Source organism: Oryx dammah, unplaced genomic scaffold (genome assembly GCF_014754425.2).
Source record: "Oryx dammah isolate SB20612 unplaced genomic scaffold, SCBI_Odam_1.1 HiC_scaffold_17, whole genome shotgun sequence".
In the NCBI taxonomy this organism is placed as follows: domain Eukaryota; kingdom Metazoa; phylum Chordata; class Mammalia; order Artiodactyla; family Bovidae; genus Oryx; species Oryx dammah.
Genome location: NW_024070201.1, coordinates 5,347,102 through 5,374,788, shown reverse-complemented (window position 1 = coordinate 5,374,788; position 27,687 = coordinate 5,347,102). Strand labels below are relative to the sequence as shown.

General features: G+C 39.4%; 1 protein-coding gene across 1 annotated transcript; it reads right to left on the bottom strand.

The window, feature by feature from the left end:
• Positions 1-3,295: 3,295 nt before the first annotated feature.
• On the bottom strand, positions 3,296-13,405 carry MMP12 (matrix metallopeptidase 12). The gene is made up of 10 exons (XM_040257840.1): positions 13,252-13,405; positions 12,550-12,797; positions 11,828-11,976; positions 11,381-11,506; positions 8,026-8,187; positions 7,393-7,516; positions 6,436-6,569; positions 5,465-5,624; positions 4,679-4,782; positions 3,296-3,795 (listed from the first exon to the last, which is right to left on the bottom strand). The coding sequence occupies exons 1-10, from the start codon at positions 13,354-13,356 to the stop codon at positions 3,695-3,697; spliced, it is 1,413 nt and encodes a 470-aa protein (XP_040113774.1). The 5' UTR covers positions 13,357-13,405; the 3' UTR covers positions 3,296-3,694.
• Between the last annotated feature and the right edge of the window lie 14,282 nt (positions 13,406-27,687).

Genomic DNA, 27,687 nt, shown 5'->3' with positions numbered 1-27,687 from the left:
TTTCAGTAAAATATATTCATTTGTCCTAAGTGGGCAGCAGAAGTGGAAGATAATTGACAGTAAAGCCTGGAGTTAGAAAGAGGAGAGGGCAGTCAGAAGGTCAGAAATTCATGAAAGGCACCTCCAAATTGAAGACCACCAGACATATGCTGGGACAAGAGACATATCCAGGTTTCAGTTTTCAAGAATATGAACATTTGAGAAAGAAAAATTTTGGAAAGGTTTAAGTCCAGGCTAAGATGATGTTAAAAACAAATGAAATGCAGAGATTGAATTTAATTTGAAGGCACAACAAACTCTTGTCTCTATTTGTTTTATAGGTTTGATTGAACAACAGTTGCATCATTTCTGCTACCTAATGTGTATGTGAATTTGAACAAACATTTTAACTTTTCTGAACTTCATTTTTTCATCTATGAGATCAAGGTACTGATATATAGCTTGTAATGTGGGTATAAAGATTCAGTTCAGTTCAGTTGCTCAGTCATGTCCAACTCTTTCCAACCCCATGGACTATAACATGCCAGGCTTCCCTGTCCTTCATCAGCTCCTGGAGTTTACTCAAACTCATGTTCATCAAGTCAGTGATGCCATCAAACCATCTCATCCTCTGTTGTCCCCTTCTCTTCCTGCCTTCAAATTTTCCCAGCATCAGGGTATTTCCCAATGAGTCAGTTCTTCCCATCAGGTAGCCAAAGGATTGGAGTTTCAGCTTTAGTGTCAGTCCTTCCAATGAATATTCAGGACTGATCTCCTTTAGGATGGACTGGTTGGATCTCCTTGCAGTCCAAGGGACTCTCAAGAGTCTTCTCCAACACCACAGTTCAAAAGAATCAGCTTTCTTTATAGTCCAACTTTCACATTCATACATGACTACTGGAAAAACCATAGCTTTAACTAGGTGGACCTTTGTTGGCAAAGTAATGTCTTTGCTTTTTAATGTGCTGGCTAGGTTGGTCATAACTTTCCTTCCAAGGAGCAAGAGTCTTTTAACTGCATGGCTGCAGTCACCATCTGCAGTGATTCTGGAGCCCCCCAAAATAAGAGTCTTTCACTGTTTCCACTGTTTCCCCATCTATTTGCCATGAAGTGATGGGACCAGATGCCATGATCTTAGTTTTCTGAATGTTAAGTTTTAAGCCAACTTTTCCACTCTCCTTTTTCACTTTCATCAAGAGGCTCTTTAGTTTTTCTCTTTCTTCCATAAGGGTGGTGTTATATGCATATCTGAGGTTACTGATATTTCTCCCGGCAATCTTGATTTCAACTTGTGCTTCATCCAGCCAGGAATTTTGCATGATGTACTCTGCATAGAATTAAATAATCAGGGTGACAATATACAGCCTTGTCCTTTCTTTCCCAACTTGTAATCAGTCTGTTGTTCCATGTCCAATTCTACCTGTTACTTCTTGACCTAAATACAGATTTCTCAGGAGGCAGGTAAGGTGGTCTGGTATTCCCATCTCCTTAAGAATTTTCCACAGTTTGTTGTGATCCACACAGTCAAAGGCTTTGGCATACTCAATAAAGCAGAAGTAGATGTTTTTCTGGAACTCTCTTGTTTTTGATGATCCAGTGGATGTTGGCAATTTGATCTCTGATTCCTCTGCCTTTTCTAAATCCAGCTTGAATATTTGGAAGTTCACAATTCACATTCTGTTGAAGCCTAGCTTGGAGAATTTAGGGCATTACTTTGCTAGGGTGTGAAATGAGTACCATTTTGCAGTGGTTTGAACATTCTTTGGTCTTTCCCTTCTTTAGGATTGGAATGAAAAAAGATCCTTTCTAGTCCTATGGCCACTGCTGACTTTTCCAAATGTGCTGGCATATTGAGTGCAGCACTTTAACAGCATCATTTTTTTAGGATTTGAAATAGCTCAGCTGGAATTCCATTGCCTCCTCTAGCTTTGTTCATAGTGATGCTTCCTAAGGCCCACCTGACTTCACACTCCAAGGTATCTGGCTCTAGGTGAGTGATCACACCATCGTGGTTCTCTGGGTCATGATGATCTTTTTTGTATAGTTCTGTGTATTCTTGCCACCTCTTCTTAATATCTTCTGCTTCTGTTAGATCCATACCATTTCTGTCCTTTACTGAGCCCATCTTTGCATGAAATGTTCCCTTAGTATCTCTAATTTTCTTGAAGAAATCTCTAGTCTTTCCCATTCTATTGTTTTCCTTTATTTCTTTGCATTGAAAGAAGGCTTTCTTATCTCTTCTTGCTATTCTTTGGAACTCTGCTTTCAAATAGGTATATCTCTCCTTTTCTCCTTTGCTTCTCTTCTTTTCTCAGCTATTTGTAAGACCTCCTGAGTTGTAATAGGCTTGACCATTTCTTAGATCTTGAGTATATCAACCAGCAATGGTGTGAAAATATGTAGAAAACTATGAGCATTCCACAATCCCAATAGTTGTTAGTGAGAATTTTAATAAATGTACAATCCAGAGAGAGAGAGAATGTGTGTTAAGAGAAACCTGACATGACTGTGATGAAAAGTTTACTGAAGTGGGAAGTTCCCATTTCACTCCTTTTTCTCTCCAGGCTTGCAGTCGTGCACTGCAGGTGCTCCTTGGCATTGTTTGTAGTCTGGAGAATGCTGTCTAGATTTGAGACCAAGGATTCAGGTGGCTTTAGGCAAGTGACCAAAACGAATATAACTTTTTCCTGTTTCTGGTTGCCTTTTTTATTCAATAGTGAAAGTGAAAAGAAAGAAAGTGAAAGTGAAATTGCTCAGTTGTGTCCGACTCTTTGCCACCCTGTAGCCCACCAGCTCCTCTGTCCATGGGATTCTCCAGGCAAGAGTACTGGAGTGGGTTGCCATTTCCTTCTCCAGGGGATCTTCCCGATCCAGGGATCGAACCCAGGTCTCCCGCATTGTAAGCAGATGCTTTACTGTCTGAGCCACTAGGGAAGTCCAACTATTATTTAATAGTAGGTCCAAAATTATTTTCAAAACACATATCCTGTTTTTCAAGAAAAAAATTCTTAAAAACCAAATACTTTCTTTCAAGTTTTTATTTGAGCAATACATATATTATAAAAGATAACAGAAAAATCAACACAGACAATGCAACAAAATTATATTATCACCATAATTATATGATTTATTTATATATTACTTTCATTAATTGTCATTTAAAAAGTTCTAAGTATAGTCTGCTTTTGTGGTTGCCATTCAGTCACCAAGTTGTATCCAACTCTTTGCAACACCATGGACTGCAGCACACCAGGCTTCCATGTCGTTCACCATCTCCCAGAGTTTGCCCAATACGTGTCTATTGAATCACTGATGCCATCCAACTATCTCATCCTCTGTTGTCCTCTTCTCCTTTTGCCTTTAGCCCCAAATAATTAAAATAATACCCTTGCTGAAACATACAGTGGTTACAGAGACTAATCATTTCTTGACTTAGTTAAGCCAAAGAAATAATTAAAATTGGTCAGTTCAAGGATATTAGGAACCAAGATATTCTTTTGGCCTTTGAAGGCATCTCTGACAATGAGCATTTTCAAAATCAAAGAATCTTATATATATTATATAATCACTTATTTATATAGTCATTCATCTATGGTCCATAGATTTTACCATATGATAACATATCTCCATATCATGGTACTGGGCACATAGCAAGTATGTAATAAATACTTTTTAAACTGAAGTGAACTGGCAAATACCAGTAATTATATCACTACTAACAACCTAGCACAGTACTGCTTTTCAGACTTTCAATGACACGTTGGGCTAGGACATGATATTTAAGTAGTTTAGATCCTTGGAAGAAATAGTAGTGTCCTAAAAATTAAAAAAAAAAAAAGAAATATTTTAATTTTCTGATTGCATTCTTTAATAAAAAAAGATAACCTAGATTAAATAAGGTCAGATTCAAGATTATAAAGTTGGATTTCTTAGTTAGATATCCTGCCCCCACATATCTACCTATTACTAGTCTTTTCACCATAAATATCTTTATTATCTTTAATGAGAAGGTTGTTTGGTCTTTAAGACTGACTCTTAAAAATGCAAATGTTTTTGAAAATTCACACTCCAGGTGGAGAATTCAGAGTGGAAGAGAGGAGAGTGAACTCAGGTAGGGTACATAGAAGTGTTGATGGGGAAAGTAAATAAAACATGGGGATAGGAATACAACCCAAAATATCTTGACCCAAAGATATCTTGCTTAGCCTGACCTTGCTGGAAGACATTCATAAACACAAATTCAAATGAATTCAAGCTTCTTTCATCCCACCCTGAGACTCAGTCCATGAGAACCCATGAAGGGTAGAAGGGACTGAAAGGAAGTTAAAGAACTCAGGACATAAAAATGTATAAAAGATTCCTGCTTGCCTTGACTGCTATCCACTCGCTTACATATACTGTGCAGCTTGACGTGATGGAAATCCCAGAGACTCAGACATATAAAAGTGGCAAGAATCACCTGCTCCCTGTCTGACAGACCACCCTAGTATAAAACTATCATTGATGCCACCTCACTCTTTCTTCTGGCCCACCTATTCTTAGCCAAAAATTTGCAGATTTTCTCTCTGTGACCCTTTGAAGAACTGCAGAGTTCTTTCTCTTCCAGTTTGGAGCCCTTTTCTCTGATCTTGAAGACACTATAATCCAGTATTTTAATAAGGGATTTCCACTCTTTTTCGTGGTTTCCCAATCCACTTACTGTTGTAATAGAAGACTGCATCAATTTTCGGGCCAATTCCTGGGAAATATGTAGTAATCAACTTGGGATAACCAGGGTCCATGTATTGTCTCCTCTCGTCATACCTGAGCAAAGAAATAACCAGCAGAAACTACATCAAAATATGGATTTCATGACATTAAGCTTGATATTTCATGGTTATGAATCACAAAACCTGCCTTATTCTCTTCTGAAAGAGTTTAAACTGTACCCATAGGAAAACCAAGGACCTAAACCCTTCACAGATTAGGACTCAAACTCTAGGCTTCTTGACTTCCAATCAAGCACTCTCCCCACTCTGCCAGAATGCTTCCACCCATGCTAGAGCCTGACTCTCTAACTTCCAGTTAGTGAAGACCTGGAGCAACCTGCTGTCACTCACAGCATGGTTCCCTCATTCTGTCTCCTTGGGGTCCAACAGTTCCAGAAAGGAATCTGAAAATGCATATGCCCTACAAACTAATTGCAAATACTAGGTCTCATACATCTACACCACTCTTTTTCATTTCCACTGTGATTAGTAACATGACATTTTATTTAAAGTGCTCCTTTTAAAACAGGTATTTTCATCTCCTATCATAAACCAACAGTACAGAGAAAAGAATTAGGTTGAAAACAACTGTTTCAGTGCTATATTATCTTGATCTCTCTTCCAGGAAAATCAAGGGCTTTTTAAAATTTAGTATAGAAAAGGTGTCTTCTGAAAAATCCCATTCATTGACTATTTCACAAATCTTAGGGGTCAAATCATCAGCCGTTAAAGCTCACCTCCAAAACTTGTTACCTACAAAGAAGTAGGTCTTATAGAAAAGTGGGTTAAAAACAGCTGCGTCAATTTTCTTCACTGAGGAGGGGAAGCCCAGAGAATGTATGCTCTTGGGATAGTTTAACTGCGGTTTCAAATTGTTCATTAACCAGTACTTGTCATCTGTAAAGACAAAGAGAATGGATACTTTGGAATCATACAGAAAGAGTAATAGAAATACTGACTCAGCACAAGTAACATCATTCTTATTTCATAGATTCAAAATTCAGTTCAGTTCAGTTCAGTTCAGTCGCTCAGTCGTGTCCGACTTTTTGTGACCCCATGAATCGCAGCACGCCAGGCCTCCCTGTCCATCACCAGCTCCCAGAGTTCACTCAGACTCACGTCCATCGAGTCAGTGATTCCATCCAGCCATCTCATCCTGTGTCGTCCCCTTCTCCTCCTGTCTCCAATCCCTCCCAGCATCAGAGTCTTTTCCAATGAGTCAACTCTTCACATGAGGTGACCAAAGTACTGGAGTTTCAGCTTCAGCATCACTCCTTCCAGAGAAATCCCTGGGCTGATCTCCTTCAGAATGGATGGGTTGGATCTCCTTACAGTCCAAGGGACTCTCAAGATTCAAAATATATTACTCCTATTCTTAAACATGGTTTACCTTCTATAGCTCTGTTTTTTTTTTCCAAAGTATTATCATCTTATATTTTATAAAATTTTGCAATAAGCTTTACATATTACCTAAGTATATTTACCCTATTTGGGGCTATATTTCAGAGCCCTCATTAATAAAAATCTATAGTACCTTTTATTATTTTTTTTATTATTATTATTTTTAATTTTACTTTACAATTCTGTATTGGTTTTGCCATACATTGACATGAATCCGCCATGGGTGTAAGTTCTTTAAATGTAGTATTATTTCCTTAATTTGTTCTCTTCCTTAGAAGTAGGCTCAATAGCAAAATATTGGAATTACCTTTAAAAAGAAAAACATGACTTCTGTCTGCAATTTCATAAGCAGCTTGAATGTGGGATGGTAGGTTTGGATCTAAAGAAGAAATTAAACTAATGCTGCTTTTTGGACGCTCAGCAAGCTTCCACCAGAAGAACCTGACGAGAAACATTTAACACATTAAAAAATCTCTGTAGACTGAAGAACCATGAAGAGGGAAGGACCTGTGAGAGAACTTCGTGTTTCTTTCCAGTAGCTTCACATTCTATTCTATGGGCATTTGTGTAGGAGAACCACATGCAGAGGATTTTAATAACCTCCAATATTAGCAATGATCTTAACAGGCAGACTGGCATATGGAAATACATGGAGCTTGGAACCAAGGTATCTAGGTTCTAGTCTGAGCTCACAACCCAGGTGCCAGTTCTGTAACCTAAAGGAAGTCAACTCAACCTCAAGCATCTCAGTTCCATAATCTCAGTAATGGGGAATATTTGTTCTATCTATCAAATACTAATTTTCTCCACTGCCCCACCCATCCAATATCTGGTTCAAGGTTCAATATATGTTCTAAGACAAAAACCATACGTCATCCTGGAATTCTCTTTTTTATAATCAAAAATCGAGTCTGGTACTCTGTCACAGCTTTAAGTTCAGATTTGACCATCTTAATTTAAATCTATCAGTATGATTAAAATAGTCTGGCATCCTTGCTACCTGTCTTATCTGTCCCCAACCCAGATTCTTGTCGCAGATCCATTTTTTACAGCTCAGTTTTCTAGTTAAAATAAATATAATCACATTACTCTCCTGCTTCAAGATCCTCAAGATCTCTCCATTGCCTTCAGAATCAAGTCCAAGTTCCAACTCACAGATTTTATCTACTTCATTTTTTAAATTATTTTTCACCATTCTCTCTCTCACACACAAATATCTAAGGGATCAGCCTTTAATATTTGTTAGATATAAAAATGATCTTACCAGTCTTTAAAGAAAAAAATTTTATGTCCCACTGTAGTAACAGCATCAAAACTCATATTGGGGTCACAAGCAGCTGGGTTTTTACTGCTAGGATTTGATGGAACTTGGTGTTTTTCTGGGCGTCCTGAAAGTCCATTTCAAGAAGCATTAGAAAAAAAAAAATGTCTTTTAGTTTTTAAGATGAAGAAACACTCTTTAAAACATTCAATGTTCTTGATGAAAAATACTTAAAAAGCAATTTATGTTTTCTATAACATATATTTCCTGCAACGAATATTTTTCCCCTTCCATGTGGTTGCAACATTGTGGAGAATAAAAATCTGATCACTCTGTTCTCCTGTTCTGGTTAGATTATTTCTCCATGTGCCTTCTTCAAAAGACAGTGGTATGCTGGATAGGGAGAAGAGATTTCAGACCAGAAGACTCAGGTTTTGCCTCTGGCTCAGGTATTAACACACTAGGTCCCCTTGTACTCATCCATAAAATGAAGATAATATCTCTGTTGCCTATACCTCACAGAATTTTCATGGGGTTCAAAGAGAAGATAAATCTTACTGTTTATGCAAATGCAGATAGTATGAAATTATTCATGAGTATCTTTATTTGGCAAAATGGTGAAGAAATTCAACTCACCATAGAGAGACTGAATGCCATTTATGTCATCAGCAGAGAGGTGAAATATCTTGTAGTCAATATTTCTGTAGCTGGGAAACATTATGGCACTTGTATCGCTGGAATGGCCAAGACCCAAGGAATGGCCAATCTCATGAACAGCAACTAGGAACAAGTTTGGGCCTAAGAGAGAACCAGTGAAATCTATTGGCATCTATAGAACAATGAAAAGGGAAACTTAGAAATACCTCATTTTCCTCCTTCAGGAGCAAGCTTTTTCTGCCTTGGCACTGTTGACATTACAAGACAGATCACTCTTTGCTGGCAGGGCTGTCCTATGCATTACAGATCTTGATAAGATTCTCCTTTTACCGTTGAATTCAAGTAGCACCGCTCCCCTCTAGTTCTTACAACCAAAAAAATGTTTCCACATATTTTTTTTTCTTTATATAAAGTGAAAGTGAAGTTGCTCAGTCACGTCCGACTCTTGGCGACCCCATGGACTGTAGCCTGCCAGGCTTCTCCATCCATGCGATTCTCCAGGCCAGAGTACTGGAGAGGGCTGTCATTTCCTCCTCCAGGGGACCTTCCCCACCCAGGGATTGAACCCAGGTCTCCTGCACTGCAGGCAGACTCTTTACCGTCTGAGCCACCAGGGAAATAGTTGCTTTAAAATATTGTTAGTTTACACAGTACAACGAAGTGAACTAGCTATATGTATATATATGTCCCCTTCCTCTGGGACCTCCTTCCCACCCCCTCATCCCAGCCGTCGCAGTCACCATAGGACACCAAGCTGAGCTGCCTGTTCTATACAGCAGTTTCCCACTAGCTATCTACTTTACACATGGTAGTGTTTGCCTCTGGTTAAGGACCACTGCACTCTCAGAAAAATGAAATATGTTCCATTGTCAAAACTTCCGGAATATCTCACAGCTGTGTTCATTGCTCCTGAATAATTCTCAACTCACATGACCTTGTTCTGCTTTTCCCCTAAGCAGGCTTCACTGGATATAGAAAAGTCTTTGGTAACCTTCCTTTACGAAACTCAAATCTTAAATCCATATTTAGGTACAGTATTGTGAGTCACAGAGAAAAGCACCACGTTATGTCTAATCCTTATACAACCAAAAGGAAATCATTTTGTTCTCTATTTTCAGATGAGGATACAGGATCAGCAAGATTAAATGACAAATTAAGTGCCTGAGCCAAGATTCACATCCAAAGTTCTTGGCTCTAAAAATTTCTTGGATCACCCTTTTCCTAAACATGATTCCCAACGAAATCAAAGAGACTATATTTACACTTTAGACATATTTACACTACCACATTATAGTTATAACTGTTTTTTCTTTTTCCTGTATGTCCCAGAGGCTGTACCTTTGTAAGTAAGAGACAAGGGTGTGCCCTTTCTCTCAGATTTCCTAATTCTCAGAAGATTTGAAAATTCCTGTTTTTTTTTTTAGTCTTCATTATAGTCTAATGCTTTCATTTTGTTCTTTCTTTCTCTATGGCAAAAGGAAGCTCAGAACTGACTTCTCAGAGGCACACACCATTTAGCTACAGAGCCTGATCTTGAAATACTCTCTAGAACCCAAGATGAGCAAAAAGTTCACACCTCTCTGAGGGATCTCAAGGAATACGGATCCTCCAAGCACTCCCTGTAACACGTGGGTCCAGTAACTAATTCAGAGATGCTTTCACTTCTACCAAACAACAAAAAAGAAGACACAAAGACTAATTCTCTCCACTCTGCATAACACTGGGAAGAGTAAACAAAACCTTTTACAACTTGGCCTAAACCTGAATTTATTTTATTCTCAATTCCTGTACTACTTTGTACAAAAGATCACTATTGGTTCTCATCTCAAAATAATGGATTTTTGTTTGTGTTCTGTTTCCTTTTAGATTGTGTATTTCTCAATGGCAAGACTGTGTCCTTTTCATTTCTGAATCTAAGCACCCCCATCACCTAACACCCTAATAGAAACTCAGTAAAGACTGTGGGAATTGTTCATTTAATTTAATTGTGTCCCAAAGAAAAAAGAATTTATTGTGTCAAAGTTAGTCGAGAAAATGGATTTTAAATTAGAATTTTCATAACTAATTTAGTCTTTGAAAGCATAGAATTAAGCAAATTAAAATAAGGCAACATGGACAAATAGAAAGTATACATTGTGCTAAGATAAGACCTAGGAAATAAATGTTCTGGTCCCAGCTTTTTCACAAGGTAGCCTCTAACCTCTTTTCTCTATCTGTAAAGATCTGTATTAAATGACTTTCCTAAGTTTCTTTAGAATTTTAAAAATTCTCCAGGCTAATCAGCATGTTTCTCCTGTCAGATGAAAAGATTACAAACCCCAAATACGTTTGGATAAAATTTGCACAAATTTAACATGTCTACTGAGGATTTGAGGCTCAGCCAGAACCTAATCATTTGTCTTTTGACAATTAAAAAAAGAGTTCCCTTCTCAATCAAAGGTTTCATAAGCCTTAGGCCATGTGTAAGCTAAAACAAATAGCCTTTCTGGTCTATAAAATCATTGCCATCAATGCAAGCAATATCAGCTGGGGGTGGAGATGATGGTGCTGAGTAGAGCATACTCTTGATGAATTTCTCTTTACTTCCTTTCCACATATAGTCAGTCATAGAGTCTAGAATCTCCAATAGGAATATTAGGAAGGCTTCCGATGTGATGCTTGGATTTCCCAGTGGATAGTGACTTCTCCAAATAACAAGGGATGCTCGTTACCCTCCCCCCCAACTGTCTGGGATGGACGATGAGTTTTATCCCCTCTATAGATACACACAAGGTATTAAATGATCAATGGGGCATTTTGGAATTTTTAACCCAGAACCACAGGAGACTACCTGACCACATAACCTTGTGTTTCTTTATAGAGATCTTTAAATCCTCTATAACAAAATTTCATCTTTCTATGCCACTATGAATTTAGGAAATTGTCAGCATATAATGAGTCATGCAAGTGATCACCCTGTTCTAGGATTGTTGGCATACACAGCATTAGTATCTGTATTTTTGCAAGTTTCTGGATTGCACTGCAAAAACTGAGCCCCTAAATAATGGCTTTTTTCTTTCCATATTATGGTTCTTAAGGTTCCTGAGTGTATACTAATAAACTAGTTTATCTTCATAGATTCTTGGAAATGAACTTTAAAATAATCTAGTCCAATATACTCCATTTATAGAGGTGAAGTGGGAACAGTGTTACAATTTTATTCAGTGTCAAAATTTTAATCAGAAAAAATTTTCCTGTCCTTATAATCTTTTCTCAGAATGTGGCCTTTGAAAAACAGGATATAACTTAGAATTTGTTAGGATTTTCTAATTCTTTGGGGGTTTGGGGAGCCTACCTTTGTGTCCTTTAGTCCAGGTTTCAGCCTCATCAAAATGTGCATCTCCTCCAAGACCAGCTCCAGGTGCAAAAGCATGGGCTAGGATTCCCCATGGGCCATCAAAAGGATAAGCGTCTCTATGTTCTTGTTTTTAAAAAAAAGAAAAGGAAAATTAGTCTGTCTACACAGGTTGTGTGTGTGTGTGTGTGTGTGTGTGAGTGTATGCTCAGCCATGTCTGACTCTTTGTGGCCCCATGGACTGTGGCCTGCCAGGCTCCTCTGTCTATGGAATTTTCCAGGCAAGAATACTGGAGAGGGTTTCCATTTTCTACTCCAGGGGATCTTCCTGACCCAGGGATTGAACTTGCATTTCTTGCACCTCCTGCACTGGCAAGAATATTCTTTACTACTGTGCCGCCTGGGTCATGCCAAATGAGACAGATGATGTAAGTCCAATTTCTCTACCTCGAAGTGCAAATTGTATCATGATGTCAGCCTCGTTTTCATGAATCTTTCTGAATTTCAAGGGGGTCACATCACTCCATACTTGAAAAGCTCTCTGGAAGGCATCATCAACATCCTCAGGCTTCAAGTCCGGGGTGTAATTGTTGATTCTTTACCAGCAGAACAAAAGAGGAAAATATATAGAAACCATGTGTTAATTTTGTTTTATTACAATACTTCATTTTTGCTAGCATCATTCAAGAATGAATCATTACATAAATCAGTAGTCCAGATGAGGAAAACCCGCTTCATCTACAGAAATATTTATCCTTGGCACCTTACTCCTTAAACAGAATCTAACTTGATTTCTACTCATTTATGATTTACAGGTCACCATTATGAAAGGTTGACATTTGTAGAGGCTTATGCCTTTTACCCCTGCTCCCAGACTTCTTCATTTATCCATCTAAATAGTCTATAAAGCTTTCTCTTGCTTCTTTTTAGATCCAGCTTCATTCTTCTTTTATTTATGGCTTTCCTACTCTGTTCTGGACTTGCAAGCCCAACAATTTCAGCGAGGGAATGGTTTTCCCTTTCAGAAACACTATTTCAACACAGGAATAGTGTTAATAATTGAGGGATGCTTCCTATCTACTTCCAGATTTAGAGCTGTATCTAAGTGGCTCAAGTTTCTAGAACACAGACCTAGGGGAAAGTAGAAAAATACTCGGCTATAATGTTACCTGTACGTGATAAGACGTTTCTTCCAGACCGGCCGCCCTGGAAATAGTTGATAATTTTCAACATCCGGCACTCCACATCGAGGTCTGTGCATCACGTCCAGAGTAGATGTGTCCAGTTGCCCAGTCACTTTTAGCCCAAAGAACTGCTGCATTTCCTGAATTTTATTCTCCATGATGTTCCTGTTGACTTTCATTTTTGTCATGGGAGTTGTTTCCATCTCAAGGCCATAAAAGTTTGCCAAATATCTCTGGGAAAAAAATACATTTATTGATACATCATTTTATGTGGAAAGGTTTCTGTTGGAGCTCTGTATTTATAACTCAGCTGCACACTGATGCCTTTTTAAGGCAAGGGTTTTGGCCATTTTGGAGAGTTACTCAGTTTTTCTGAATCTCTCACAATATGAATGTTATGAAACTTTTGTTTGATTTTCTGTTGTTAATCTGTCGCATATCAATTTAATTTTTAGACCAGCCAGAAGAATCTAGAAAAGTAGAGGAAAATTTTTTCTTCCCAGACACTTTTTTCTTACATTCCTCTTCAGCAATAAATAAATAAAAAGAAGACAACAACAAAACAATGCTAAAATCCAATAGCTCCTTAAAACAGTTTTCAACTAGTACTTTCAGAATAAAACAGGTCAGTGAAATAAATCTTAGACAGAAATCAGGCTAGATAAATTCTATAGTGCCAATTCTTACTTGAGCAAATGCCACGTCACTTTCTTCAGGGCTTGGATAGTTAGTCAGTGGAGCAGTTCCAGAAGCAGTGACCTGCAGAGCTAGTATCAACAAAAGAAACTTCATTGTATACTTCTTCTGAACAGCTTAACCCGATTTACCCTGTTCCTTCCCAATACAAGTTCCTTAAATGTGTCTCTTTATATAGCCCTTAAGCCATGCTCTGTGAATACGAAATTCTTTGTGTGACTCACAGTTGATATCATCCTTTGATTTATCTCAAAAATAAATATGACCTTATTCTAGGACCAACAATGGGTCAATTAATATCTAACCCATCCATGGGTGGATTGACATCAGAGTCATCCCTCACTCAGACAATTCAGAGTACATTTCTTCAAAATAAATAAGCTCCAACTTCCATCCACCTTATTAAATAAGCCATTATATGAGAAATAATAAGCATCTAAAATATTAAAATAACTTAAAAATGCATTTTTAGGGAGTTCTGAACTTTCACTATAATACTTTCCACATATTCTTTAGAGGTGAAATAATCTTTTTTTTAAAAAAACTAAATTTAAGAAGTTAGATAAATAAAATTCTTTTGCTAGAATAGAATACTCTGTAAGCTGAATCTAGCTCCCTAGAGACCTGGTATAGAGATTCCACGTTTAGAAAGGAAAAGTTTATAACATCATGATGTTTTGATGTTTGTTCTCTGTATCGTACAGATTTAGATCCTGCTTCTATAACTTGAGATCTTCAGGCTCCTAATCCCAGCTCCATCACTGAGGAGAGAGATGCCAGGGGCAAATTTCCTCATATCCTTCATGTTGCTAGCATGAAGATCAACACTTCAACTTTGGGAGGTAGCAAAAGTTTGCCTCTGGAATCTCTCTATCTCCCCATCAACTCAGCCTCCTCCTTCCATGACTTAATTGTCCCATTAACACAGAATCTGCTTCTCAGTCAATAGGAAATGTTTGAAGACTGAAAGCATTTATGACTCAAGGAATAAATTCCAAAGGTAGAAGTGCAAGTAATAGGGTTGCCTCCTGATTCTATATGAAGTGTCTGGGGGAGTGGAGAGTGCACTGAGAAATGGAATATTTCCTGCCTTATCAGTAGACAAGGGTGTCACAGTCATCAGTGATTGCAGCCCTACTTTGTGAGCTAGTGAGCTCTAAGGTCACTCAGGAAGAGGAAGAATAGCTGTGATCTAGCAGCCATCAGACTGCAGCCATTCCCTACAGTGAGCCCCAAGGGGCTCAGGATGTGAAAAAACACAGGATCCTGGCTCAGATAGATGAGACACCTAGGAGAGGAATGATTTTAGTGAACACAGACTCTTGCATCTTTCCACACACAGACAAGCACTAAGTTCCATAGCTTGGTATATATTTCTTTAGTTAGCAATGATCTTCTGATGCTCAGACTACCTGTTCTTTGTTGCAAATCTTCTATGTAATCTGGCTCCTTCCCTTACCTCCTTGGACCAGTTCTCTCAGGATCACCTGAGATGCTGTCTCCCAGGCTTGAACTCCTAAAAATTCCCGCCAAATGAAACGTAACTCTCAACTCTTAGGTTGTGACTAATTTTTAAGTTGACAGCACAAAATTGTGTGCTGTGATTCAGTCACTGCTCTGACCCACCTTCAAGGCCTAGGGAACACTGGCTGCTCCCTAAGTTTTCCTTGAGGCTATGGCTCCAGCTGAATGATTTCCTTCTTAAATGGGAAGCAAGGGCGGTCCTCTACACTGTACCTTGTATCTACTTTCGAACTCTGACTGTCTCAAGCTCTGTGATCTAACCTCTGGGACTTCCTGTTTTTTATTTTTGGTCATGCCATGTGGCTTGGGGGATCCTAATTTCCCAGTCATGGATCAAACCCAGCACCCAGCAGTATAAGGGAAGATTTCTAACCACTATGCCACCAGGGAATTCCCTCAGGCATTTCATTTGAAACTGGGGATGACCCAGAGAGATGGTATGGGGAAGGAGGAGGGAGGGGGGTTCAAGGTTGGGAACTCATGTACACCCATGGTGGATTCATGTTGATGTATGGCAAAGCCAATACAGTATTGTAAAGTAAAATTTAAAAAAAAGAAAGTGAGGATGATAACTTGTGCTTCCTTATGCTTTTGTGATGATTAAATGAGACGATGTTTAATAAATACAACGCATACTACAGGCACTCATTAATATTCATTGTTTTCCCCTTGGCCTCAAAGGGCATCATTCATTGTAAGTTTGCAGCCAGACGTGGCTCTAGGATTCATGAAGAGGAAGATAACACAGAAGAATTGTAAGGTAATCTTTTCTGATATTGAATTTAACTAGAGGATTATAAGAGGAACCTGACTGTTTGGCTATAAATCAAGAACAATGGGATTTATTAGAAAATATGAGAGCATTTATTTCTCCACCAGCAGAACATTGCCCAGCATGGGCAGGGACAGTGTGTCCATGATTGTCTTCCTGGTGTCCAAACTGACCTGGAAGTTAGTAGGTGCTCAATAAACACGTGTGAGGGAATCGAGCTGGAGAAGAGTGTCTGAAGATTTGAGTAAGTAAATTTCCTTCATGGGAGCAATCATTACGTAAAGGATATGCTCCTAAACTTCTCTGAAAGCACAAACTGGTCTCAACCACAGCAAGAAGTAATCCAGTTCTTGGAAGACTTTTGAGAAGTCAAGAAATGTAGGAAGTAAGATGCATGGTTAAAATTACCCAAGATACAAAGGAACTGAAAGCATGTCCTCACTGAAAGGTTGCTAAAAACAGAAACTCACACCCCAATTTTAATGGTCTCTGGATCTTTGCTCATCAAATGTCACAGACGGGTAATCTGTACCCCTTGGACAGCCAGAGAATGTTGCTGCCAGTGTTGTTAACTGAGAGTCTGGGGTCAAGTTGATCTGCTTTAGAATCTTGGCTCCATCATTTTATGACCTTGTGCAACCACTTCTGTCTCTTTAAGATTTAACTTCTTCATCTGTAAAATTGGAACAATAGTATTATCTATCTCAAGAGTTGTTGTAAGAATTACTTCAAATTATAGGGGGAATTTTTTAGCTTAATGCCAGATACAGAAGACTCAGTAATTTGACGCCTTCCTTGTTTTACTGTACTCTTATGTAAGACATTTAAAAGAGACTGGTAATGAAAGGGAGATCAACTACATACCCTGACTAATCTTCTGCAGTATTTAGAAGGAGCTACAGTAAGACTGAGCTTCCCTGGTGGCACAGTGGTAAAGAATCTGTCTGCCAATGCAAGAGATGCAAGAGATTCACATTTGATCCCTGGGTCTGGAAGATCCCCTGGAGGAGGAAATGGCAATCCACTCCAGTATTCTTGCTGGAAAATTCCACAGACAAACAGACCATCGAGTACAGAGAGCTGGACACAGCACATACACACATAAGATTAGGATCGAGACACAGGCTGAAAGCTGAGAGAACCAACAGAGACATGGCTTCCAGAGGACACACTGAGTGAAGAGACAATCAAGGAGTCATTGGCAATGCTTCATGTGAAAAAGCACATATCCATGAAAACGCAGAAAGTGGCCAAGGTCAGAGGTCCTCACAAGGGATGACTTGCACTAAGAGGTGCACAAAACTTCCAAAAGTATCCAGAGCTTTATTACAGTGTTTCCTTCTTGACATACTCCAGGACATTTCAAGGTACATTCCTGATTCAAACACCTTCAGCTAGTTGTCCTCCCTGAGGATACAGAGGCAAATAAAAGCATGGTCATCAGCAAGGGACCAAGGCAGAGAAATGCTCCCAAAATATACAAGAAATCTTCCCAAATATACAAGAAATCTCCTTATGGGTAACTTGCTACTGCCAACACTATAACAATGATACAATAACACCTCAATTTAAATATATATATTTGACTGTCCCGTGGCGCAGTTGCAGCACTCAGGACCTTTGATCTTCATTGGGACATGTCTTGGGGCCCCTGAATTGGGAACACAGAGTTTTGGCCACTGGACCACCAGGGCCGTCCCCTATATGCCTTCAGTTTTTTCAGTTAAAGTCAGGTTGTCCCTTTTGCAGTCAGAGGGGCCAGAAGCCCGCAGACAGTCCTGGGCATATTGCAGCTGAACCATGATCCCAAGGCATTGCAATCTCTGCTTTGTTCTCTGGAGACTCCTTTCTGCATACTTCCTTCCTACCTGGGCCTGGCATTGTCCTCTTGCTAAGCTGCCTTTGCTGCCAAGGCTCCCAGGAATTGGCCCAGAGCATTTCTCAAAAGCATGTTTAGAGTCACCCTACTCAGTTGTGTGGACTTAGACAAGTTCACTTTTCCTTGCTTCATTTTCTTTATATGTAAAATGGGAATAGTATTGATGTTTTATAAAGAATAAATGACATAATCTGTTAAACACCCACTTTTCCGTGAAAAGACCTCCATAAATGCTCATTCCTTGCCTTCTTTTACCACTGTCTCTTTGTTCATCGTGCCATGTTTGGGTTAGACCAGCTAACTTTTTCCACTTTTTAGAAAAGCGAATCTAAATAATAGTGTTCAATTACAAGTGCATCTACATCCAGCAAGGAAGCATAAACAAGGCAGTGAAGAGCTCATGTTGATGGTGTAGATGGCTCACAGAGTCTTCTCTCAATTTCCAGAATCAACTGGAACCCAACCTCACGTGGAACTGCTACTTGGCTGTCCATAAGGCAGAGAGTGTCAAAGTAACTGGTTAGAAAACCCACTGCCTTTCAAACTAGTTCTCAGCCCCAAACTGTGTCAGTGGGTTCCCTGAGCCCACGACATTCCTCCCCAGGGGAAAGGACGGAACACTGGTGAAGAACATGGTACAGGGAGGGACGCCGATTGCCCTGGATGCACCCAGAGAAGTAGAGGCAGGAAATAGGACAGGTAAAGAGGACAGTGGTTTCTTTCCCTGTAGCTTTCCTTCCCTCAGCAAATAGCTATAATCTAAGACAAAAGTGCAGCAGGAAGCAGAGGTCCTATGTGTTCACCTTGAGGTAGATACGTGATGATGGACACGTATGTATGTGTCCATAGTTTATTTTCTGTGCTTTCCAACATAAAATCGCCTCAATTCAGTTCAGTCGCTCAGTCGTGTCTGACTCTGCAACTCCATGAACCACAGCACATGAACCTCCTTTTCCATTACCAACTCCTGGAGTTTACTCAAACTCATGTCCATTGAGTCAATGATGCCATCCAACCATCTCATCCTCTGTCGTCCTCCTCCTCCCGCCTTCAATCTTTCCCAGCATCAGGGGCATTTCCAATGAGTCAGCTCTTCACATCAGGTGGCCAAAGTATTGGAGTTTCAGCTTCAACATCAGTCCTTCCAATGAATATTCAGGACTGATTTCGTTTAGGATGGACTTTGCTGTCCAAGGGACTTTCAAGAGTCTTCTCCAACACCACAGTTCAAAAGCATCAATTCTTCAGTGCTCAGCTTTCTTTACAGTACAGCTCTCACATCCATACATGACCACTGGAAAAACCATAGCCTTGACTAGACAGACCTTTGTTGGCAAAGTAACATCTCTGCTTTTAGAGATAATGACAGCACAGACAGCTCTGTGCTGTTTTGACTTTGAAGTCAGATTTAATGGAAAGAACAAGGCTTTGGAAACAGGCTTGGCCTCAGACTTCAGCTATGTTATCTGTATTATCTATAAACTGTGTGGCTTTGGACAAAGTTCAATGTCCTTATCTATAAGTGACCAATTAGAGGTTTAAATCAGATGCTGCATGAAACTGCTCAGCACTGTGCCTGGTTCTCTTTCTTTGGTGACATCTAGAGCAGTGTTTCTCAACATTTCTTTCATTATTGCCATCCAAAAAAGAAGCATATTAGACTGCGTCCATGAAATTTCAATATCAGAGATATTACATATATCTGTTTATGTACCATATGCATATCTATATTTTATACATTAAAAAACAAGATGTTTTTGTCCCCAGTGACCAATTTCCACCCACTCGGGATTGATATCACCCCACTGAGAATATATGTCCTCTGGTAGTGTATATTCTACTTAGCTGGGTCAACAAATGACCCATGACACCCTTCTGCCTGGTATGACGTGGCATCTCACTAGATGGTTGACAAGAAGCACCATCTCCTGGAAAATATCCATAAAGCCAAGAGGTCTGGATTTCAGAGACACTCTTTAGAACACAGAACTCATTAGATTATAAAGGTAAGCCTGCTGAACTTGGTGTCAGGGAAAAGTAGTGACATTCTCACAAACGATTGACCAAATGCATTTATGGGTTAGATAAACTCACAGAGAAAACAGACCAGTGGCTAGAAAGATGAGAAAAAGTCAGAGAGGGTATGCACAGCTCTTTTCAAGAGTGAGGCAACAGAATTTTTAAATCACTAAACTATTTTTTCCTTTATTTATCTACTTCCCTTAAAGCACCACTCAAGTCACTAGCCAACTGTTTCAGCCTCAACATTCATAATCCTGAGTAATTATTCACATTCTGACATCTTTCCTAGAGCCTAAATCACTAAAGTGGCTATGATTTGAGAAGGGATTTTTCCTAAACTGGGAGTGATGGAGAATCTATAGGTTCTAGGTGCCTTGAAGAACTGGGCTGCACCGCACAGCAGCCCTCCAAGGATGTGTTACAGATGTCTTACATCTGATACAGCGGCACTAAGATTCATACAAGGTGCATACAGGCTACCTAACATGGTCCTTTCTACATAGAGGGTGTGCTATATTGCTGCTATTGCTGTTATTTTTTATATATAATTTTCTAAAAGGTTTGTCTCACTTTTCCACAGTGTTTAAATTTTATGTTTTAGCTATCATCGTGGGTTCTCATTGAGACTGCAAAGAGCACAAAGAGATGGTATTACTAGACAATCAGTCTATAGGTGTGTGTACATGCTCAGTCATGCCCAACTCTTTGTGACCCCGTGGACTGTAGCCTGTCAGGCTCCTCTGTCCATGGAATTCTCCAGGCTAGAATACTGGAGTGGGTTGCTGTGACCTCCTCCGCGGGATCTTTCTGACCGATGTCTCCTGCAGCTCTCACATTGTAGGCAGATTATTTACCACTGAGTCACCGGGCAAGCCCATGGAACCGAGAACAGGCGATTGGCCAAGAGCACAGGTAATAATCTGGATGTGTGACCGGCACCTGAGCACCTGAGCATTCTTTGTTTGACCATGCCAGCTGTCAGGGGAGTTTGTCACACGGGTCCCAGTCCACAAGGGGTCTTTGTCCTCTCAGCCTTCTTGCTTAACTAGTGCTGCACTATGCAGCGAAGGTCTTTGCTTTCTTAAAGTATTTTGGGGAATAAGCTTTCTGGATCTTATGGGATGCCTCTTAGGTTTGTGGTTATGATTTTGGACTCATGCAGTAGTGAGTGATAGCTTGCAGTGAGCAGCAGCTAGAATTGAGATGTTAGTTCCCTGACTGGGAATCAAACAATGGTCACCCGGGTGAAAACCAGAAATCCTAACCACTAGACTGTGGGGAGCCAGCAGCTAGAGTCTAACCGCCATTCCTTGTCTGTCTTGAAAAGAAAAATGGGCAGAAAGTGTAGAGGAAAGTAAAGCATTTATTAGAAAAGCAGAGTAAATGCAGAAAGACACACGGGCAAACTCAGCATGAGTTGCACCTTTGGGACGTTTAAATCACTTATAAGGGGGCAGTCTCCCAGGTCTTTATCTTCCCTCTGGCCAATCATCCTGCTTTGCCCCCATGGATAATTTGTCTCAGGACCTTCCCTAAGAGCTCATGCTCCCCTCAGCTGAGACAGATTTCAGCACAAGGTCATCTGGTGGGAAGTGACGGCAAGACATGGTCTAGCAGCCACTGCCTTTTGATCCCAGAGGAGCCTTTCTGTGCGTGTGCAGTGTCTCCCTTGCCCCAAGGAGAGCATATATGTGACCTCTTGATCCTTCACTCAGAGTTTAGCCCCTTTTTGTCTCTGCCATGACTATTATCTTAAAGTGTCCATAGGAGGTAAAGTCTGTCCACTGTTTACCCTGTTCCTGTTTTGTTTCTATCTTGGAGTGTAAACTGGAGCCCACCAATCTCCTGCCTCAGATAATCCATAAAAAGCCTGATTGGTTTAAATTGATATTAAGATCCTGCTCTTTGATAACCAGATGATAGATTCTCTGAATTGGAAAAACTTCAAAATTGGTAATTTTTTAGGCAGTTCTCATCATAAACAACTATCTTATTGCTACCTATGGAAAGATCAAATTAAAAAGGTGGATACAAAAAAATATAATGGGTAATCTTGAGAAATTTCTTAAAAGTCTAATTGAATTTTTGGTCTTAGCTTCCACTCATGGGCCTTAAATGTACTAATGAATACATTAAGTTAATTAAGAAGATAATGGGACAAAGCTGATGGGAAATCAAGGGATTCTTCCCAACAAAGTGAAAAGTTTTAAAGGTTATTAAGAAATAAGGTAAATAAAGCAAATACTCTTTCAGTATTCAGAGCTGGCACAAAAGGAAGAATCAGAAAGGAAAGGGTCATGGGGCACTTCCCAGCAGGCTGGCAGTCTTTGAATGGTTATTAAGAAATGGGATGAATATAATGGACATTGATGGGTTTAAAATAAAGATTTTAATATAGCATTCCCCAAGGTTAGGTAGGTCAAAATGATCCCTTATTTGTCCCTGAAACATTAAAGGGCCCCCCAAAAGTTCGCTTTTTTCCTACCCCAATTTGGAGAAATTTTAGAAGCTGAAAGTCAAAAATTACAATGAAATTACAATTGCAATTGCTTGGAGGCAATGCTTAGGCCAGTTAACCAATTAACCAAGTTAAAGATTGAATTATGGACAGAGGTTCATGACATTGTGCAGGAGGCAGTGATCAAGACCATCTCCAAGAAAAAGAAACGCCAAAAGACAAAATGTTTGGCTGAGGAGGCTTTACAGATAGCTGAGAAAAGAAGAGAGGCTAAAGGCAAAGGAGAAAAGGAAAGGTATATCCATCTGAATGCAGAGTTCCAAAGAATAACAGAGAGAGATAAGAAAGCCTTCCTCAGTGATCAATGCAAAGATATAGAAGAAAACAATAGAATGGGAAAGACTAGAGATCTCTTCAAGAAAATTAGAGATACCAAGGGAATATTTCATGCAAAGATGGGCACAATAAAGGACAGAAATTGTATGGATTTAACAGGAGTAGAAGATATTAAGAAGAGGTGGCAAGAATACACAGAAGAACTATACTAAAAGGATCTTCACGACCCAGATAACCACAATGGTGTGATCACTCACCTTGAGCCAGACATCCTGGAATGTGAAGTCAAGTGGGCCTTAGGAAGCATCACTACAAACAAAACTAGTGGAGGTTATGAAATTCCAGCTGAGCTATTTCAAGTCCTAGAAGGTGGTGCTGTTAAAGTGCTGCACTCAATATGCCAGAAAACTTGGAAAACTCAGCAGTGGCCATAGGACTGGAAAAGGTCAGTTTTCCTTCTAATGCCAAAGAAAGGCAATGCCAAAGAATGTTCAAACTACCACACAATTGCACTCATCTCACACACTATCAAAATAATGCTCAAAATTCTCCAAGCCAGGTTTAAACAGTATGTCAACCATGAACTTCCAGATGTTCAAGCTGGATTTAGAAAAGGCAGAACCAGAGATCAAATTGCCAACATTCGTTGGATCATAGAAAAAGCAAGAGAGTTCCAGAAAAACATCTGCTTCTGCTTTATTGACTATGCCAAAGCCTTTGACTATGTGGATCACAACAAACTGCAGAAAATTCTTCAAGAGATGGGAATACCAGACCACTTGACCTGCCTCCTGAGAAATCTGTATGCAGGTCAAGAGGCAACAGTTAGAACTGGACATGGAACAGACGAGTTCCAAATTGGGAAGAGTACATCAAGGCTGAATATTGTCACCCTGCTTATTTAACGTATATGCAGAGTACATCATGAGAAACACTGGCTGGAAGAAGCACAAGCTGGAATCAAGATTGCCAGGAGAAATATCAATAACCTTAGATATGCAGATGACACCACCCTCATGGCAGAAAGTGAAGAGAAACTGAAGAGCCTTTTGATGAAAGTGAAAGAAGAGAGTGAAAAAGCTGGCTTAAAACTCAACATTGAAAAAACTAAGATCTCGGCATCGGATCCCATCACTTCATGGCAAATAGAGAAACAGTGGAAACAGAAAGAGACTTTATTTTCTTGGGTTCCAAAATCACTGCAGATGGTGACTGCAGCCATGAAATTAAATGATGCTTGCTCCTTGGAAGAAAAGTTATGACCAACCTAGACAGCATATTCAAAAGCAGAGACATTACTTTGCCTACAAAGGTCAAAGCTATGGTTTTTCCAGTAGTCATGTATGGATGTGAGAGCTGGACCATAAAGAAGGCTGAGCGCTGAAGAATTGATGCTTTTGAACTGTGGTGTTGGAGAAGACTCTTGAGAATGCCTTGGACTGCAAAGAGATCAAACCAGTCCATCCTAAAGGAAGTCAGTCCTTAATATTCATTGGAAGGACTGATGTTGAAGCTGAAACTCCAATACTTTGGCCACCTGATGGGAAGAACTGACTTGTTGGAAAAGAGAGAGTCCTGATGCTGGGAAAGATTGAAGGCAGGAGAAGGGGACAACAAAGGATGAGATGGTTGCATGGCATCAGTGAGTTGATGGACATGAGTTTGAACAAGCTCCAGGAGCTGGTGATGGACAGGGAGGCCTGGCGTGCTGCAGTCCATGGGGTCGCAAAGAGTCGGACGTGACTGAAAGCCTGAACTGAACTGAAAGATTGACAAAAGGATCTGGGTTCCTTGACTTGACCTCTTCACTTGCGCCAAAGGCTTTTTACATAGGTGCTTCCCTGGTGACTTACATGGTGGAGAGGTTTTAAGAACTCCTTGATGTGGGAACCTTGTAAGTTGTGGTACCAAAATCCATTGGTGGAACTCTGACTTAAACTACAATTAAGAAAAAGGAAAAATGCAAGGTTGATAAAATTCTATCAACCTTGCATTTTTCCTTTTTCTTAATGTGTGAGCAAATTTTATGTGAAGAGGTAAGTCAATGTTGCCTGATTGTCTTGTGGGAATGGATATTATGTCTAGCTGGGAGCACTTCTACTCAGAACTGCAAGACTGGGATTTGCTGATAGGGCCCTACTAGAGGCTATGGTTAAACATATAAGAGTTGATGGAATTGATCGTGACTGTAGGAAAATTGGTGAATTTGAATGGGCATTATAGAAAGAGCTTACATCTCTTTTGCCTGATTGTATGGTGGGGATGGATACTGTGTCTCACCGGGGAACTTTCCCTGGCCTGATATTGTAAAGCAGGGCATGTAATCTTCCTCTTGGGCAGTATTAATTGAACATGGTAAAGGAAACTATCAGTGTTGCTTGAGCCCACAGTGTGAGGTGGAAGCCAGAAGCTAATGTTGAATACAAGCAACCATCTTTACCTTGCAGAGCTCTACAAAATCAGAAATGTAAACACAGCCCACACTGCCTGAGACTGAGTCTGGTTAGTTTGATCAACAGAACCTCAACATCTCTCCCAAAAGAAAAAAAAAAAAAAACACGAATAAAGAGGAAAAAGGGGCTTTTAAAATACAAATGTTGAAAATATTCTCTTGTCCAAATTCTAAATCAAAGCTTCCTTAAGATTGTTTGTCAAGGAGAAATATAAACCTTAAAGGTATTCTCTAGAAATAATAAGACTTTAGCAATCTGAGTGAATAAACTTAATTTATTCCAATTATTACTCACACTAGTAATTTTTGTATTGCACCTGATTCATGGGAGAAGTTTTTAAGTAAGAGCTAAAAGTCTGTTTCTGTCTGAATGTGTGCATCTGTTATAGATATGGTAATTTTATGCCTCTGAATGGCAATGCCAAAATTAACTTTTTAAAAAAACTTTAACTGGCTAAAACAACCAAGATAAAATAAAATTCTCAAAAATGTAAACTAATCCCCAAAATTTGCAAGCTCACATGATCTAGGATTAATCTTTAATAAATAAACACTTGGTTTAATTAAAATAAGCAGATCTTTAAATTTATAAAGATTAAATTTCAAATTTTTATCTTACCTAAAATTAAATAAGCTCATATTATCTCTGTTACAAAATTTGTCAGCAAGATAAATAGCTTGGGATGGTGACTGGCTTTGTCTAATATCTCATGAAAGTTTCATGAGTGATCTAAACATACTTGTTGGGGACAAGGGATTTATGTAGACCTCAATGGAATAGGACTTTAGAGTTTTGCTGAGTAAGGTAAGTTAAATGATGGGAATTCATTGAATGGCTAGATCATTTGCAAATGGAACATTAATTGCTAAACAGTCAAAGTTTATTTATCTATTTTTGTCTTATTACAGAAAATCTGAAGATGTTTGGGTCTTATAGTAAACATGTTTTAAACCACATTGAAAAAATATGTACTGAGGAACTATACGTTCCTAGAAATTATGAAATATAATCCTAAATTTGCTAATAAAATATACTGGTAGAGCAAACAGTTTACAATTGTCCTTGCTTTCACTGAAAATTAAGGTTTCTAAGGGTTAAGAATTCTAATTAATGTAATTAAAACTACTAAAATTAATGAGGAAAACATTTCATATACAAGGAAATTTTTTAAAAGTGTTGATTAAAAAGATGCACAATGTGAGAGATGTGAGTTATTAGGGGCAAAATGGGGACTCAGTAGAAGAGAATCCGCCTGTAATTCAGGGGATACAGGTCCCATCCCTAGGTTGGGAAGATCCCCTGGAGGAGGTCATGGCAACCCACTCCAGTATTCTTGCCTGGAAAATCCCATGGACAGAGGAGCTTTGTGGTCTACAGTCCATAGGATCGCAAAGAGGGGGGCGCAATTGAAATGACTGAGCATGCGCTCACGTGGACTGTAGCCCAGGAGACACCTCAGGTACCTCTGAAAGACTGCTTCAAAGAGGCAGTGGGGGAAGGCCAACACATGAGACTCTGGTGAAGGGGGAATTCAAAGCAATCGAGTACTCATTTTACAAAGGTTTTCTGCAGCTGAGGTCATCATGAAAGGATTAGTGCATTTCTAGATATATGAGGAAGATGAAAGGATGTGGATCATGAAATCAGTTCCTAAAAATATCTATCTAAAGACCTGTTCCACCAGTTTCCCTGGAGCACACTCGGTCTCCACCCTGAGTTGCCTTCAGGGAATGTCAAAGGTAAGCAGCTGCAGAAGCACAGGCAGATGACAATGCCCTTGTTGCTGTTACTTCAGTCAGTCAGTCAGTTCAGTCGCTCAGTCGTGTCCGACTCTTTGCGACCCCATGAATCGCAGCACGCCAGGCCTCCCTGTCCATCACCAACTCCCACAGTTTACAGACTCATGTCCATCGGGTCAGTGATGCCATCCAGCCATCTCATCCTCTGTCGTCCCCTTCTCCTCCTGCCCCCAATCCCTCCCAGCATCAGGGTCTTTTCCAATAAGTCAACTCTTCGCATGAGGTGGCCAAAGTATTGGAGTTTCAGCTTCAGCATCAGTCCTTCCAATGAACACCCAGGACCGATCTCCTTCAGGATGGACTGGTTGGATCTCCTCGCAGTCCAAGGGACTCTCAAGAGTCTTCTCCAACACCACAGTTCAAAAGCATCAATTCTTCAGTGCTCAGCTTTCTTCACAGTCCAACTCTCACATCCATACACGCTGTTGTTTAGTCGCTGGCAAATACTCTTGGCAAGTGTCAACTTGTAGTTGCCAAAGGTATAAGGAATAGAAATGCATTTTGTTAAGGGGAAAAAAAGTAATTCTGTCCTAAGGAAGTTGAGATAGAAAGAGAGAACATAGGACAAAAATCTGAATATTAAAAAAAGGATGTTATAGAAAGTTTGTGGAAAAGGAGCACTGAGAAAAGACTTTTGTGTGTAGTTAAGATAGGCTACACTTGGAATTAATTTAATTGAGTGAATAAATTTTAATTTTAATTTAATAAATTTAAATTAATAAATTAATTAAGTTTAAATCAATAGATTAATTTTAATTTAATTTTAATATCAAATGTAAATTATGTAAAACTAGAATTTGATTTTCTTTCTGTTAAGAGGATAAAGTTCTCTAGAAATATTGATCTACTTTTGATAACAGATTACAAGTTTTTTTGCCTTTTAAATAGTCTGTTGTAACTTTCTATATTTGCCTTTGAAATCTTTTATTGTGATTTTGGTTAAATAAATAAGTATTGTTTCACAGTGACCTATGATCCTATTTGATCAAATCTTTAAAGCCATTTTGATATCTTCAGTAAACTTCCCCAATCAAGTTAATGACGTCCTTTTGAGCTTTGATTAACTATGGAATTTTCAGAGGGTCCCTGAGAGATCTTGAAGAGAGGTATTAAACCTTATGTTGCCAAAATCTTGGCTCTCTGTACACCAATGCCAAAGAGAAACACGGAGACAATTATGGAGG

Bases quoted from the DNA above. Each gene is read 5' to 3' on its own strand.
- MMP12 (XM_040257840.1), bottom strand. From the start codon at position 13,356: ATGAAGTTTCTTTTGTTGATACTAGCTCTGCAGGTCACTGCTTCTGGA. The intron at 12,798-13,251 runs GTAAGAATTGGC...TTTTTTTCCCAG, and splicing joins GTGACGTGGCATTTGCTCAA to AGATATTTGGCAAACTTTTA. The intron at 5,625-6,435 runs GTAATTCCAATA...TTGTCTTTACAG, and splicing joins TCATGTTTTTCTTTTTAAAG to ATGACAAGTACTGGTTAATG.